Raw genomic sequence first — 17,877 nt, 5'->3', positions numbered from 1 at the left:
CCAACATGGCATTTTTCTCAAGGGCAAAGAGGCTACAATTGTCAACCCTGCTCTGATCAAAATTTGAGCATTCTACTTTAAAAATTCATTGAATAAAAATTCATCATCTGTCCTGGAAGTGGAAATATTACATCTACATGTCTCTTTAGTTTATACTTTTCCCCTTTCTGTTCTGGCTAACGCAGTGCAGCACATGACAAGTCTTTCACATCACAAGGCTTCTGTTCAACTTGATATCTCTCAGACTCCCAAGCCTGGGAGACCTGCTGCCAACCCAGACCACCCCCAGCCTCTACCAGGGCAGGAGGTTACTCCATCCTCATCACCCATCTGTGCATTTCTTTTTGCCTTGACGTTGTGCTGGCTTCTCCAGCCTATGAAGGTCCTGCTCAGTGTAGCTCGGTTCTCCTTTCTGAGGGACATGAGAACCACAAATGCAAATTCATCAAGATGAAAAAGAAATAGTTTCTCTTTTCCACATTTATTTTCAACTGTATTATTATCAGTCTTACACCAATGTCAAGTTTACCGCCTGCCTCAGTATTTTTTTTCCAAAAAAATCTATGTAAAGACATTTCCTTCCTGTCCAGGAATCTATGTAGTCAAAAGCAGGTGACAGCCTCAGCACTGATTACCCCCAATATACTTCTGATATCCACAGACTGGGACTTGAAAGAAAAACTGAACAGCAGTATATTCCTAGAGTTGTATAGTGAACCTTGGCTTTAGATACATAGACTAGTGCCATGTAAATGAAAATTTGTCTAGTTCTATGTGTTAGACACTGGAAAATCATAATTTCTTTCCAGGTTGTATGAAGATAGATATGGTGTATAATCTATTTTATGATGAAGAAAACACGAGTACTTTTATAAGCAGTTTTTATCAACAAAATACACTCAAATTGCAATTTATATTAAAGTGCAAATTGGAAAGTTTCTAGAGACTGTACTTACCAAGTGCTTTTTTATTATCCTGACTTCTTCTTAGAAAGGTATGAAAATTATTTCAGCTAAGTTTACTTATATGCATCAGTTTTATAGGTAAAAATTCTTGAAATAATGAGCTTTGCATACACATAATTTATGAATTTTATTTTTTGCTTAAAAATTTTATCACTGGAAGGCAGAGGAACAGAAAGTATTTAGCTGTATTTCAGTAATAAGTAAAGCAGAGTTGCTCTCAAACAAAAGTGTCATTCTTGGAAGAAAAAAAAGGAAATATCTTTACTTAAAAGGTAAAACCAAGTAGACTGTTTTTCTTGTGGTGATCCTTAAAATGACCCGAACAGGAGAGGAAGTAAATGGGACAGTTTTGCCTCATGGAAAAGTCAGTTTATATATTTCGTTCTCCTTCATCCTATCTATGAAAATCATCTGCTATTCTGACTGCAGTGTTATACATGACATGCTGTTGCCAAGAGATGTTAATTGCATCTTAATTTCAGCAGATGCAGAGAAAAAAGAAAGCACTCAACAAAAGGCAAAAGGAAAGTGCTGGTGGTCTATGTGATCCCTCTTATGGCAATACAGCTTATTTCTTCCCAAGACTGTATATTTTCAGCTAGGACAATTTTTTAGTTAGAAGATAAAATTGTCCTCAGAATTCCAACACTGATAACTTCAAACAAATCTCTTTTTTTTTTACCAATCCATTTTGTCTGAAGACAGCTGGAGCCAGTAGCCACACTCTCACTAAAGGCAGTGACCATTGCCAGGGTGATTCCATCCTGTGTACCAGATAAAACATTAGGGTTTATATATGCAGGGTCTTTAATAAAAGCATTGATTAGTTACATGATGAATGATCTTGTCTCAGGACAATATTGATCAAGCTTAATCTGTCTGGGCCTTTAACACACAGGTATTTAAGGGACTAGCTCTCCATTACCTAGCACACTGAAGTTCCCCAGCTCAGGAGGGGACAAATGCCAGAATCAGCATTAAGGAAGGTCTGGAGAAATACAACAAAGGGAAGGTCTGTGATGACCTGCAGTAAGATCACATTTGAAATATACATTATATGTCGTCAACTATCCTCAGTGTGCAACAGATATTTGTTTTGAGTAAATATTTGTCCTTGTACAGGGAGTAGATAGGAATACTCAAAGCATTGCAGTGCCAACCATTTAGTAAGAACCTGTGAATCCAAGGTATTAAACTTTTGAAAACAGTCAAAGGCATGAGATACAGTAGCCATGTTACATCAATCTATACAAAATCTGTTTCTTGAGTCCACTTATTGTTTTATTTTGGAGGAAGAGTCTAACATTTTTCTTGAGAAGAAAGAACTATCATTAATTTTATCTCTATAGAAAAAAGAGTGTCAGGTGGCTTTTGCAATGTGTTATATTTTCCACATAAGATGACAAAATCTGTTTTTTACATGTCTAAAAAAGTTAAACACAACAGAGGTTTAGAATAACACTGAGAATGAAATCCTCTGTCTAATGCAATTTTCAAGCTCATTTTGAATTTAGGATCTCTGTCAGAACATAGGGAGTAGAGGAATTGAGGTGCTTAAGAAATGACTTTCCAGAAGACAGACAAGTGGGTGAAGCTCTCTACTGTATTAAGAGATGTAAGTCTAAGTCATCCATTTAGGCTGAGCATATCCTAGCCACTGAAGTAGTCTCACTCTCCCTTTCTCCTTTCCTGCTGTTTCTCAGGGCTGTTTTTTTCTCTAATTTCATGCTAAGCCTTAATCTCTAGTTGTTTTTTCAAGAGGAAAAATGAAGTGTTGCTGCAGAGGAACAGAACCAGGACAGAACATCATCACAGTTCAATTGCCCCAGGATTCTGTTAGCAAATCTCCACAGCTAGCAATATTTGACTGCTAAACTGGCTGCTTGCTGGCTATCAGTCACTGGTAAAATCAGAATTGCATAGTCTACATCCATACTGACAGATGTGTTGGAATCAGAATATGAAATATTTACTTCCCAGATCCAGGACACGTACTCTGTAGAGCACTGTAAAGATTTATTCAGATTTGCCTAATTCTGTTGAATTTTGCTAAGCTTTAAATAATCTCTATTCACCAAGCATAAGTTTCTTATTTTAAGTAAATAGATTCATGTAATTTCATTAAGCTGTATAGTCTTTCAGCCACGGTCCTCTCTATATCCATAAGATAGTTCACAGTAAATAATTTATTAGCATTTTCAATTACTTACAAGGTCAGACTAGCATTTACTATTATCTAAAGTAGTTTAAGAATCTTCAGCAGATAACTCTCCATTCTGCATGGATTAACAGTTGAACTCTGCATGCTTAGTTCTTTCCTCATTTGTTTATACTTACTCATTTCATATTTTATTATGCTATTAATTTTTAATTTCATAGTAGTTTAATAATTTTTACTCCTTTCTTTATTATTTCTCAGGCACACTATTTCCTTGACTCAGAATCCTGAAGTAATTCTCACTTATTAAAACTTTCTGTACAGCTTCAGAAACAGCTACTCAGCCTTCCTGGGAATCATAACATGTTTATGACATTGTAGGGGTACAGTAAGAAAATCTTTCCTCAAAAGACACCTTAAGGGCTGCTAAAAGGAGACAAATACTTTTAACTCCTACCAGCTCTTACCTCTGGGATAGTTTGAGACAGATGAAACTATAAAAGAGGACTCTTTATGGCTTGAATGTACAACTTATGCTTGCTTTTTCTTGCACATCCCACACTACTGACAGCACCTTTTAATGGCACAAGCATACTTCTGCCTGCATAGCCCATTTTTTAAACAGCACATGCCACAAACAGAGGACACTGCATAGTGTGAAGATGACCTGAAGTAGAAAAATGCTCTTCTTGGGTTGGCCATGGAAGAAACACCAAAAGTAGTATGTGATCTAGATACTGACTCCAAAGAAAAGCAATTTATGCTTTCTGGGGAAAAGAAAAATCATATAGACAGACTACAATTTTATTTTTTCACTGCACTAATGGTTTCAGCATGGACGTTGGGTGGAAATCTTGCCAGTTCAGCAGCTCTAACATTGTTGTTACCAAATATGGATAAGAGATATAAACATGCATATACACCAGTGTATTCAGTTCACAAGCACAGGTACAATGCTCATCAAGTCAGCATTTTTGGGGTCTTTCATGCACTTAAGTCACTGGTTAGGCTAGACTTACAAACACAAAAAATGTAACCTCAATTCAAGAAAAAAATATTTATTTTGGGACACCCTGCATAGTTTTTTTTTTTTTCATTTGCTTTACAAAAATCCATTTTATGGATTGTGTGCACAGTTATATTTAGCTTTAATCTGAAACTACCGTCAGGTCTTAATTTGTTGCTCAGCTTCAGCAAAGCCACAATTCCAAATGGGATTCCTGTCCCCCTGCTAAACACTCTCTGGGACATTCACAGTGCATGTCAAAATTAACTGGATCTTACCTTTCATGTACTGCAAATTAATTATTAGAGCAATGCTATTAGTTACTTGTCTATCTCATTCCCCAGCTGAGATGACTTTATGGGTATCTCTCTTCTGATCTATTCAAGCATCCAGTCAAATAGATCAAACCACAGCTAACCTGGCTTTGAGTTTGAAATGGAATACAGGAAGAGAAAGAAGGCCCTCAGCTGGATGCTGCCTCAGGTGGGAAAAAACAGCACAGTCTCTGCTGGCTGGAGCTCACATCTGCTAGAGGAAGTGTTTTCTTTTTCCACTCGGCTTCATTAGCCAAGTTTATGCAGGTGGTTCTGATTTCAGTCAAGAAGGGCAAAAGCTAACATCAACTCTTTCACACTTAGACCAGCAACTGCTGCAACTGCAGAGCTGAGACTGACTGCATCTGCAGCCTTTCTCCAACACTCAGTGGTGGAGCAACAGAAAGGCGCAGCTGGGTAGCACCAGTCTTCCTGAAGAGATGCTATATATTAATTTTTCAGTGCTGTACTGGAAAAGAGGAACACAGTAGGCTTGACTAGGAAGCACTGGAAGTATACCTGTAAAGTCCATAAACTTTCAGTGTCTAAGACAAAGGCAGGCTTCTAGGTCACACTTGTTGTGCAACTAAGCAAGGGGATTTTTCTACTTTGAGAAAGATTCCACTTTTTTTTTTTTTTTTTTGAGGGGGTTTTTTCCCTTGGCCAATGATATTTACAAAAATACTAAACCAAGCAAAAAATGCTTTTGTATAATTCCTCTGACATATCATTCAGTCCTAGTTTTGACCTCTTCATTATCCCCATTTTTTTCTCTCCTTCCCTGTGGCTACAATATATTCCATCTGCACTTCTTTCATTTAGAATCTCTTCAATTTTTTTAGGATTCTCTTGCTTACAACTATTCTTGTCTTCCTCCTTAGTTCAATTGTATCTGTCAAATTTGCAGCCACATAAAATAATCCATATCAGAGCTACTATATTATTTACTGTTCACTGTTTAGGACCACAGAATTTTTATCCTGAGTGTTCTGTAATAGTTCAAGTCCAATGGAGTCCTCAGAAAAGAAACTCAGATCTCTCATCCCACATTTCTCTGAATGGAAAAAAACCAACATACAATATATAATGTTTATTGACACTTCATATATGCATATGCATGTATTGTGTAGTCTGATGCTCCTTAGTTTTTCTTCCTAATTTGATTTGAAAGGAGAATATAGGACCCTATAAGAAGAAAATGTTGCATGCTGAACAATTCTTACTGATATGATGCCAAATAAAATGGCTTTGCTTAGACCTAGATTGGGCTGATGCATTTCTGTCACCCCTTACCGCCACGATTTACTGTGCTGTAGGAGACAGAGACTGCTGCTGTCCAAGGCTGCTGAATTAACAGAATAAGTGTCACAAAAAAAGAAATCCTCATTGTAAGAACCAGTTTGAAGTAAGAATATGATTCCAACAAAGGCCAGTCAGTGCCAGACTTCTGGTTATGTGGGGTATCCTGAACTGCTAAGTGAAACACTAGAATGCATAGGTGTCCTTTTGAAGACCATGGAACGCAAATGTAGGGGAATATCCTGGCCTTTCCTCAACTAAACACCAAAATCCCATTCACTTTTTCAAACCAGGATTTCATCCCATGACTGGGGCAGAAATCAGTCTTGAAGTTGTGGCAGCAGATGGTTGAGCCAGGATCTGGGACACAGATTTCAGGAGTGTAGATAGGATTCAGAAAACGCTGGCAATTAGGAATGGAATTAATAATTGAGCTTTCAGATATAAAACTCCCGAGGTACAGGATGTAATCTTAAAATTAACCGTCATGACTAATGTCTTTCTAATTTTTTAGTGCCTTAGCAGAATAAAATTGTCACAAAATTACATTCATAATGGCATCATAGAAAAATTAGTAGCCTGTTAAAAGAACTGTTATGAAAATAATGAAGTTCAGAAGTACTTAATATCCCTAGAATAAAAAATACTTGTTTGACTTTATCTGAAGTTCATTTCTGTATGCCTAACACTATTATCACAGCATAAAACACCATATATTAGTATAGTATAAGCTTATAAATACATTACAGTTTTTTTAATCTGATAATCTTTTTAATCTGATAAGTATCAAATCTCTATTAATATGGAAAAAATTTGTATAAAATGGCATTTTGGCAACTAGAAATTGATTAGGAAAATATCTATCAAAAATGAGTGGAAAACATAACCAAAGTACTTCATACCACTTAAGAAATATACAATGATATGGCCTTCCTTGTTAAATTTAGAATTAGGAAAAGTTTTCACCCAAATAAGGAATAAACTGAGTTATGTGTATTTGTTGCTGTGAGAAACTGTTTTATGTATACACCATTTGCAGTAACAGCATTGCCTTTAGCACCATCCCTATGTGACTGATATGGCCATTGGGTAGAATTAGAAAATCTAATGAGGCTGGGTCAAGATCTGTGAAACAATCTACAGCTTGTAGAGTGGAAAAAAAACCCTAACCCCCCAACAATCTGGCTAATCTAAAAATACGGCTTTATGAAATTTTTATGAGCCACCAATAGATTTTTTTCTTCTGGTTTGAATAACTCAGTAGAAGTTGCTTAATGTTTAGTACCTGGATAAAACTAGGTCGTTTACTCTCCTTCCTAAAGTTTCCTAATCTCTGGTCTTTCTAGTATTCAGTTAGTGTTTGAAACATGATAATTTCTCTTATGAGCTGAAACCATTTGAATGGGGTCACAGGGAGAGATTTAGCAGATTCTCCTATTGATAAACTAATGCCCATACTAACATCACTATAATTTCCCAATTTTTAATAAAAATAAAATTAAATTTAAAATTTAATCAAATATAAAGGAGATATTATACTATGGGGAAGAAAGTGTTTTCTGTGTATGCAGAATTTCCAAATCATGTCACAAAAAAAAAGTGTGATCTCACAGAGGAAATTTCCTTTTGTTAAAATGAATCATGGGGGTTTTTATAAGAAAATAAGAATTTCAGACCTTATCAAAGTCTTAAATTTTCAGATATTCTGCCCCTTTTCCTTCCAGTAGATACTCCAGTTATAATGTTTTTATTACAAATCACTGTGGAGAATTCAAAACATAAATCTTTTTCTAGTGAACAAATATATTTGACATAGCATACATTCTTTAAGAGTGTGCACTAGATGTTGACAGTAAAAGCATTCTATTTCTCTTGAATATTTTTTCTTTGTTGTAAAAAGGAAAGTTCACGTGTATTGAAGTCCGATTCCACCTGGAGAGGCAGATGGGTTACTATCTCATCCAGATGTACATACCGAGCCTCTTGATCGTGATTCTCTCCTGGGTGTCGTTTTGGATCAATATGGACGCAGCTCCAGCCAGAGTGGCTTTAGGCATAACAACTGTACTGACCATGACAACACAAAGCTCAGGTTCACGAGCATCTCTTCCAAAGGTAGGCTAAATTTCCTTTGCTTGTACTATATTAATCATAATGCTATGTGGCAAACACTTCCAGTCAACCTTATGTGTTTTATTAGCATTCAATCATTTCCTGAATCAAATAAATAATTTTGAAACATTTAATGGTTTTTGATTCTCCAGTCAAATATATTCTGTTTCTCCCCTGTCTCTACTATATAGCCACACAACTAGTTAATTCCATAAACCTTAACAAATAGTGAAAACAATGTTATTCAGTTTTATATAAACTCAAGTACTTAACAATTGACAGGCTCATCCTTTTTCACATCACAGTATCTGGTGACATGCTAGCAGATATGACTGAAATTCTAAAAGCCATAGATTCTTACCATAGATTCTCACTTGTATTCCTTTCTCAAAACTCCCTAAATTATGAATTAGCTCACTAGTTACAAGCACATTTACATTAAGATATAGAAAAATGTGAACCTTAACAGCTCCAAACAATTGCACAAAATTATTCTAAACACAATGCAAATCACAAAGTTTATTTCTATGATATACTATTTCTGTTTTCTTAGGTGTAATTGCTTTAAATATTTTCCGTTTCATTTTAAGGCTTATTCCTTGACCATCTTCATGTTCTATTGCAGCTAATAGAAATAAAATGTATACAATAAAATAAACAAAGTTCAATTCTGTATTAGTTTTGACATGATTTTTTAATCTAATTAACTTTTTTTTTCAAGTAAAACAGAGAGCCCTAACAGATTTGAGCATGCTTTGTGCCCCAAATATATGGAACTGGATGTATCCAAAGTTAGCATCAACAGATAAAAGTGAATGCTCTAAAAACTAAAATAATCAACAATGTAAGAGACTAACAGAGAGCTGCAGGTTATTTTGTCACATTTTGAGGTCTGATGTTAACTATGTTTGCTTATACATAAAAACTCTTGTAACTCTGCAAAGACAGAGTAGGTTCAGATCTTGTCCTGCATCTGGTCTTGGCAATACAGGGTTGCAATGAGCTCTGACCTGTATCTGATTTTCAGTACTTTCACTGTGACTAAACTACAGGACTAATTTGAAACTATATATTTGATTTCCTGTTCCTATATTAGCAGAGAATGAACCCATCAGAACTATCTCCTTTACCTATTTCCTTTCTTCTACCTAATTTTTATTCCAGGAACTTTCAGCCACATCCACTTTGATACAGGAATTCCAGCTGGTCCCACTACAAGGTTTTTTTGCTTCCTTAGTGTCATTCACAGGTCTCAGTGGGACAAATGAAGGAAGAGCATTTGTTTTTTGAGGATTATTTCATTTGTGATGTATTACACTATAAGGAACTGTTAATGATTTAAGCACATTTTGTAAAAGAATACATTTTTTAACAAAAACTCTACATTTATAGATTGAATTGTTCTTCTTATTTTTGTCTAACTTTCATGCAAAGGTTTTTTTCTATAAAAGTATTGTTGGAATATGGAGATATTAATGCACTTCCTCCTGCCATGAAGTACTAAACTTCACATCTGTGGAACATTTTAACATACTCAGGCCTCTCCTGTCTCCTCTCATAGGTGTCATACGTCAAAGCCATTGACATCTGGATGGCAGTGTGTCTGCTCTTTGTGTTTTCTGCGCTTCTGGAGTATGCAGCTGTAAACTTTGTGTCAAGGCAGCATAAAGAACTCCTGCGATTCCAACGCAAGAGGAAGAAGAGCAAGGTAAAAGTAACAGTGTTCTCAGCTTTTAAAGGGCCTGACTGAATTGTGCCAGGATGCAGGGTTAATTTGGTCAACACACTGCAGCTTGAAGTGGCAATAGAAATAAAATGGCAGCACAGCATAAAATTCACTTTAGGAAGAGGGTCACTACAAGGACTATGAATTTCATAAATCCAACTTGAATTCTCGAAAGAGAGATTAAGAGGGATTTAAATGAGGCATGGGCCATGTGGGAGCCATCTGCACAAGCACGAATTTCACTCTGTTGGAAGAGTTAGATTATACTTCCGTGAATTAATGTTACTGGTATTTGCAGCAGTTTTTACTACTTTGAGATTCAACAAGTGTTTCCCAATTTCATTCTAATACTCAATTCAAAGCCTTAACAGCTGTGTTTCATGCAAATATTTTTTAATACGCAAAGTACTTATTCAAATGACATTATTGGTAAAAAAACAAACATTTTACTTTAAAACGCTGGTAAGCTCAGGGTTTTTTCCTTATGTCTGGTAATTTTGTTTTAGTTGTTCATGTTATTGGTAAGAATAAGAATTATAGTAATGGTTATTAATATTTATATTAGAGCTGAAGCTATACAGACTACCAGTAAAATAACTCACTACCAGTGTGCACAGCCAAAAAGCTAAGGTTACAAGTTCGAATTCTGAAATCTGTAGTTAAACCAAGCAATAAGGACCATTTCTTACAATGTGTAACTCCTACTTCAGATTTTACAAAGTGTAAGTAGTTCTCCAGTCTACTCATTAAATAATTACCCCCTCCCCCACTGATCTCATGCAAAACCTGTCATTATCAGTCACTGTCTAGAATATTACTAGTGGCTGAAAGTCTGACCATAGCAACACGATTCAGTTCAACCACCTTTCATTGCTGAAGACTTAGTCTGCTGCTTATATCAGCCGGAGAAGATATTATACAAGTTTCCCTCTTACTTAGAAGATCTGCACTGCTGTAAAGCCTGCCTAAGCCATCTCTGTTAGTAAGACTCAGTGTTAAAAGACAGGCCAGACAGTCAGGTGAAAATTACATTTTCATACATTTGCCTGTCCCTGTGTGTGGAGTGCCAGACTTCTTCAGCTGCACAGAGAAACTCATGTACTGTAGACTAGAGGATGATTCAGACTGCAAGTACCTGTGTTCAACGTTTGACCCTGTGGAAAATGTCCTTCTTTATTCCTGATGAAAGTAGCAGAAAAAATAGCACTTTTGTTACAAGGTGTTTGTTCTTGGAATATGGTGGCTCTCTGAAAGCTGTCCTAAGGTTTGGAATGGGAAGAATGGGGTGGGGCAGAAAGGAATTACAGGACAGGGGATAGGTAAATCACAACCAGTGAATTTTGTATCAAACAGCTGTGGTAAGTGAGATATTATGTCACTATACTTTTAGTCCATTCATCTTTCTCACCATGTATTATTGTTTCTTCTGGATCTCAAGCAAATTTACCAGTTTCAACTTAAGCGATATCACTTTTAAATGCAGATCAATTATTATGACCACAGGATTAGGAACTGACAGGTAGTAACTTCCTTCCTCAGAATAGAGGAAGGAACATTACAGCATGGAGATTTTATCTCTTAAAAACAAATTTGGATGGCATCTTAAACCCTCTGTTATACAAATAATACACGAGTCTTACAGATTAAAAACTGCAGTTAATAACTTGCCTTCCTTACCACAAATGTTATTATTTATTCACCACAATTATAACACTAAATGCAGACCCTAGGATCATAAGTCAAAGTAACTTGGTTTTCCTTCTTCTTTTGTCTTTTTCAAAGTCACTAGACTTTAGTCACATTAGACTAGTCACTAGTTACTAGAGCTCAAGCTTATAAAGTTTTGTATGTTTGTTATTCCTTTGGACTAGGTCAAACAGCCACTGGCTCTCAGGGATTAGATTGTATTGACTTTGAAAACTACCATGTATTAAGTAATGTTCATTTGGCATAAAGTCAAGAGGTGAAAAGATGTTATGTAAAAAGGCTAAATTTAAAATAAACTTTATGGGCTTCCTTGAACATTAAATCTTCATCCTTGGCAAAGAGAAAAACATCATTCTATTCAGTATTTACATCCAAAACTATTAGAGAAATAAAGCAGATAGGATAATTTATTAGACTTTTTCCTTCTGTATGCTTACCCTCTTGAAACATTTTACTAAGATCAGGTTTTTCTACCAAGTGAATGCTAAGTGTTGAATACAGATTTTTTTTGCCACTGGCATTTTATCTACAAGGGTACAGTAAAACTTCCAGTGATTTGACATGTAACAAAAGTACAAAAAATAGATCAGTTTGGAAATGTTTCATTTCAGGTATGTGTAGGGCAGATGAAGAATTTCCAGAGCCTATTTTCTTTGTAATTAGAAAGATATGCTTGTTGCAAGAAATATTTACTTTTACCAAGTCACCAGAGCAATAGTCCTATGATTGAATGTCAGTGTCTTTGGGAGGTAAGTGGATCCATTTTCCTGACTTAAGTAAAGATCATTCATACCTAATTCATCCCAGCCAAAAAAATTCCACAAGGCCCCCTGAAATCTATTCCAATTGTTTAAAAAGGTAGGGTTTTTTTACTAATGTGTTTTTTTTAGTCTGTCATAGCTTGTCTAGAAAGGACACAGAAACCAGATTTCTTCATTCCTTCATGTCACCATTTGAACATTTCCATTTAGTGTTTTCTATAAATATTCCCAGTGGATACAATTTTTGATTTTGGTTTGCTTTGGGTTTTGGGGTTTTGGTTTTGTTTTGTTTTTTTCTCATTCATCTTCCCTGGAAATTCTCCTCATCAGTCCATATAAATCCTCAAAACTATGTTTGCAACATGAACAACATGAAACCTATACAGTAACAGCTGAAAGCAGCCAAAGGATCAAGTGATGCAAGTAATACAGTTGTTTATCCAAACCAGTTTACCATTTGCCTTTTAAACAACATCAGTTATTGACCCATTCTCCTGTATTTTTCAAATGCTTTGTTCAAATCATTGAATTTAATTTTATTTCTAAACATATCTTCAAACAAATTTACAGGTTTTCAAACTTTGGAATATTTTTTAAATTAACTTAAACTGTGGGTTATGTTCTTCTGAAAACACAGAGGAACTGGAATCTCTCTATTAAGAAGCATATGTTTGAACTTGGATAAGACCCCTGCAGTAAATTTTATTGTTATACAAATTACAGCTCTGTACAGAACTGTAACAAGACATTTTGGCATCTAGAGTTCATCTATCCTTGCCATTTTCCTTATGCTTTTTCCAGTTATAGTCACTGCCTTTTTTACACACCATCTGGTTCATTTGTGGCCTCCCTTCCCAGACAACAACAACAGCATCAAAAGCAATTCTTAGATACCACTGCACCCTCTGGCCACCATTTTTATGATTGTAAGTATGGCCTTCACTCAGTGATTCCAAATTACTTAAAGGCAGATTTCTTTTCAGAGGCCTGACTCAATTTGTACAGAACTAGCAAAAATTTTGAAGTGTCCGGGATTTTGTTATAAATTCATTTACAAATGAAAGCTGTTGTTACAACCTACTCAATGATTTTTTCCAATAAGCATCACGATAGGTATAGGAGATTTTTTTTTTAAAGGGTCTAATGTCTTTATAAGTAAACAAATAGCATAACCAATGGGAATTTTGGTTCCCAGTTTGAGACTTCATTTGATACTTAGTATATGAGCCCCAGTTCTTTGAAAAAAAAAAAAAAAAAAAAAAAAACTGGCCAGTGAAAAGAACTATTCAGAAATATTATGTTACCATTCCTTCAGAATGAATGTTAATTATTTATTTCCCTCTTAAAAGACAAAAAAAAAAAAAGGCAGAAAAAAAAAGTCATACAGGGATACTGAAACACACCTATGATCATTGTTTTTCCTTAGTTGCACTTACATTCTATGGGAAAAATATTAACTGTGTACATATACTGAATAATAACAATTTGGTTTTAGGTCAGCTGTTAATATATTTAGGTTTTGGGAATATTCACTATATTAGTTCTATTTTCAAAATCTAAAGATCACCATATCTTTAGAGAAGAAAATAGACATGCAAACTAGATTGTCTTTAATGGTAATCACACCTTTTTTCTTTTGTTTTCTTTTTGGTCAACCATCCATTTTGATGAAAGTATTTTCAGGGAGTTCTTGATGGAAATGAAATCAGTGAATCATTACAGCATAGCAATGGCTTGAGATGTGCAGGACGTATAGACGGGACTTTGCCTCAAATCTACAGTACAAATTTAAGGGTAAACTATTGAGAAGATGTCCCATTTGTCATAATGTGCTATCCAACCATTAACAGAGGCCCTGTCCTTTTGTCTACAATAACATCTTCCCATGTGAACTTCATATACCTTCATTGCTACCTGTATGTGATGACGTGAAATGTTAGTAAAGGTAATGTCCTGTTAATTTCATAATCCATTTTGATCTGTTTAAATCTGGATTAAAATATAGTAGTAAAATTCTGCACTGTTTGTAGTGCAAAACAGCTCAATACCACTTTCCTTCTCAAAATTGAGCAATAAAAAAGAGTGTTCAAATTACTAAAGTCAAGGCTTCAAATAGTTTTCGAATTATAATACCTTACAATCAAATAGCTATGGAGTTATTTTCAGCCCTTATATACATATTATTTCTCAAGAGAAATGTATTACTAAGCAGACTAACTGGAAACACCACGGTCATATAAGACCACAAAACTCACATTTTTTACTCATTTACAGCTAAGTATTTTGTAGAAAAACACTGATACAGAAGTAAATGAATTGAAATAATTTCCTTCAGACCACTAAAGAATTCTAACTTTCCAAAAAAAGACTTATCTAAATTTTTTCCACTCCTTAATTACATTAATTTAATAGGCATTATAAAATATTTAAATGTCACTGCATGCAGTTACATTTAAAGGTAACTTTCAAGTTGTTGACTCTAAAGCTGAATGGGCGAAAAATGCATTCAATTCAAACTCTTACTAAAGTTGATTCATAATAAGATTTTTAAAGTTTTATCAAATATCTGTAATAGTTTCCTGTAGTGGTAATACACTAAAAAGGTCACAAGAGGAACAAAAGTTTTCTTATCACTTAAAAAATTAACTCTATTCATTCAGCCAATACGCAGGACTTTTTCAGCAAGATTCACTGCAAAGGCTCTCAGCTGGGTCATACAGGGTATTGTCCTTCAGATGATTTCTACATCTGTAGACTCAGACACATGCATTCTAAGACATATTTCCAGTCAAAAAGAGGAATTCTAGCCAAGTCAATCAATAGTAAAACAATGAAAAGGCATGTCACTGACATAAATGCCTTCAAAAAGGCACTCAAAGCTAGTATTGATAACAGCAACTGCATCTTTCCTGCTGTGCACAAGCACCCTCAGATATTAATCTGAAACCAACCTAGTGATCTTTCAGCATTATGAATCTGCTGGAAAACTTGCAGAACTCCCTTTTGAATATTCAATCTGCTGCCCCTGAAAGGAATTCTGGCAGCTCTTGGTATGCTCCAGAAGGTTCTCTCCTGCATATCCACCAGCCCTAGTACTTGGGTGTGATTTGGCTGGCTCCAGCCATGCTGCCTGCCCTCGTGGAGACACCATCCAACAGACACTGGGCAGGAACGCTGGGCTCCTACAAGGAGCCTCACATCAATTCAACTATCGAGAGCATTTCCGACAAGTCTGCTTGTCGATGAAATACAGGAGGTCAGCAAGCACAAAAATGATGAGAGACCTGGCCTTTAAAACATTCTAGGGGATCCTTCCATTCAGGTAAACCTGAAACAAAGACAGTAAATCTTAGTTTGTAGTAGTGCCTGATCCTGAAAACATGCACAGCTGAAATCTGCTACTCAAAAGAATAATACCACTATTCTAGAATACAACTACATTAAAGATGTTATTTTCCATTCTTAGCTGACAGGAGAGGGACACTATTGCAGTAAATAAATCTCTGTTTTATCACGTCATCAAATAATGTTCCTATCATTTTGTATTTCTGTTTTTCATTTCCATAGTAAAGTCAGTCAGTGATTTTTTCTCCTCCTTTTCTTTCATGTTAATTTTTCTTTATTTTTATTTTTGAAGGCAAATTCTAATATAGATTTTAGATATAGTAGTTTCAGTGAACTTTATCAGTCTCAGTATTTATTCAATTTACATATATGAAGAAGTATTTCAGCAGGTTGATATCTACAGCTCTGCTGGATGGTCATTCTGATGGCCAAAGAGTTCATTTGAAACATAGTAATTTTTTTAAACAAAGTAATTAGCAATTATTTGATGAAAGTTTTAAATTTTTAAAATTAATTCTTCATTGAAAAATGTTTTCAGATTTTCAAAATGTTAGACATTTTCAAAATGAAAAATTTGCAACTTTGGATTTAATTTGTGCTCATTGAGAAATTGCCTTTTTATAAAGCAAGAAGTTAAAGTAAAACAAAAAAATGCTTCTAACTGTTGAATTGAAGTAGTAATTATTTGACTCCCTTTGGCAAATAAGTAGTTTTTAGACTTATTTTAATTTTAGCTAGGAAGAGATTGAAAATATCAAAAATTCTCCTACAGAAGAAAAAATTACAACTGCTCAACTGTTTTTATAATACTTATAAAAATAAATTTTCAAAATACTTATTTAAGAATTAATGTAATAATTTCTATATTTCGTAAAAGTGTAAAATCCTAAAGCAACTAGGCTAAATTAGACACGAAAAATTGACATTCCTGAATTTAAAATTAGTATTGAAAAATGGTGAATGCCATCAAAATCACATAATTACTCTTGAGTAGTCTACATAAAGAGGGAGTACCCTGTAATATATTTCAGAACCAAATCTAGCCCTGACTTCACAGATTATGCATCATTTATTTGTCTGCATATGTGCATTTTTTATTACTTGAGGATACCTAGGTAAAGAGAAGTAAGCAAGATGTCTCCAGACACAAGCTATATTTTTAAATTGTATGCTATGAAAATATCTTCAAAACATCTACTGTTTCTGTGCCGTGTGATTAAGAATCACTTTCTTTTATAGATCCCTAATCCTGAATGTCTTTTCCAGTTTTCCCCTGAATTGACAAAAGAATGAGTCAGAATAAAAATCTGGCCTTTAGCTTCCATTTCCTTTATTTTAAACTAAGACACTTTGCATATTACTCTTTTTATCTGATGCATTCATAGGGAACAGCAGAAATTAGATATATAGATAAGACTAATTAAATATACAGTGGCCAAATAGGCAGAATTCTCACTAATATAATGAATGTGCATATCATTAGTGATTTTATGATGAGCACCTCTAGAGGCCAGGATCCTGAGTTGTGAGGCAATGGACTGACTCAATAGCTGCTTTCTAAAAGAGTAGTGTGAAATTTCTCCTTTTGAAGACTGCACATATTTGCTGTAAATGGGGAAACGTAAACCAAATCAGAAGTTGTGTGCCCAATTACCACTAGTTTGCTAGGCTTTCTCATTTCTCTAAATAAATTACAGAATCTATAAACAAACAGAAAAATTCCATGCTTGTTAACAATCCAGCAATATTTTTGCTAGACTGATAGGGATGAAATTCCAACAAGTTAAGATAAGGTGTGGATTCAAGAAGTCAATGAGATAATTGTGCAACTGGTATTTAGCAGCAGGTGAGATTTCTGTAAACAATAACTAAAAAAAAATACCAAAAAAAAAAAAAAAAAAAAAAAAAACCCCACTTCTTGCTCTTTTTCTTTCTTTTTTCTTTTTCTTCCAGCAGGATGATGATACACGTGACAGTCAGTTTAGCATTACAGCATATGGAGTGGGCCCATGTGTGCAAGCAAAAGATGGAATAACACAAAAGGGGCCAAATAATCCTGTTCAACCTGTACCAAAAAGCCCTGATGAGATGAGAAAGGTATTCATTGACCGGGCCAAGAAGATAGACACAATATCCAGAGCTTGTTTCCCATTAGCCTTTCTGATTTTCAACATTTTTTACTGGGTAATCTACAAAATCATCAGGCATGAGGACATTCACCAGTAGCAAGATTCAGGCTTGCAGTACATAAAGATCTGGCTGCTACACTCAGCAGGAGGATTTTTGTTGGAAATGCATATCAGACAAGTGATTGGAAGAGTTAAAAACAATGAGGGGGAGAAAAAGAATCCTGCATGGCCTGCAGTGACCTGCTACGGTGGGATGGAAGAATGAAACCCAGAGAAGATACATCTGCTATTGCAAACTTTCCTTGTCAAACTAAATATTAACAACTTTTTCATTGAAAATCACTCTCTACTGAAG

General features: G+C 35.0%; 1 protein-coding gene across 2 annotated transcripts in view; it reads left to right on the top strand.

Moving 5' to 3' along the window:
* GLRA3 (glycine receptor alpha 3) overlaps positions 1-17,619 on the top strand; it is a 76,132-nt gene extending 58,513 nt beyond the window's left edge. The window contains exons 7-10 of one of the 2 annotated variants that reach the window (XM_041395676.1): positions 7,643-7,857; positions 9,416-9,562; positions 13,723-13,842; positions 17,347-17,619. In XM_041395676.1, the coding sequence (XP_041251610.1) occupies positions 7,643-7,857; positions 9,416-9,562; positions 13,723-13,842; positions 17,347-17,619 (755 nt within the window). Of the gene's footprint in view, positions 1-7,642; positions 7,858-9,415; positions 9,569-13,722; positions 13,843-17,346 lie in introns of both variants that reach the window. The other variant, XM_041395677.1, reaches the window with a different exon arrangement.
* Positions 17,620-17,877: the final 258 nt, after the last annotated feature.

This window comes from Onychostruthus taczanowskii, unplaced genomic scaffold (assembly GCF_017590055.1).
Source record: "Onychostruthus taczanowskii isolate IOZ18803 unplaced genomic scaffold, ASM1759005v1 scaffold12, whole genome shotgun sequence".
NCBI lineage: Eukaryota > Metazoa > Chordata > Aves > Passeriformes > Passeridae > Onychostruthus > Onychostruthus taczanowskii.
This window is presented reverse-complemented; position numbering and strand designations above follow the sequence as displayed.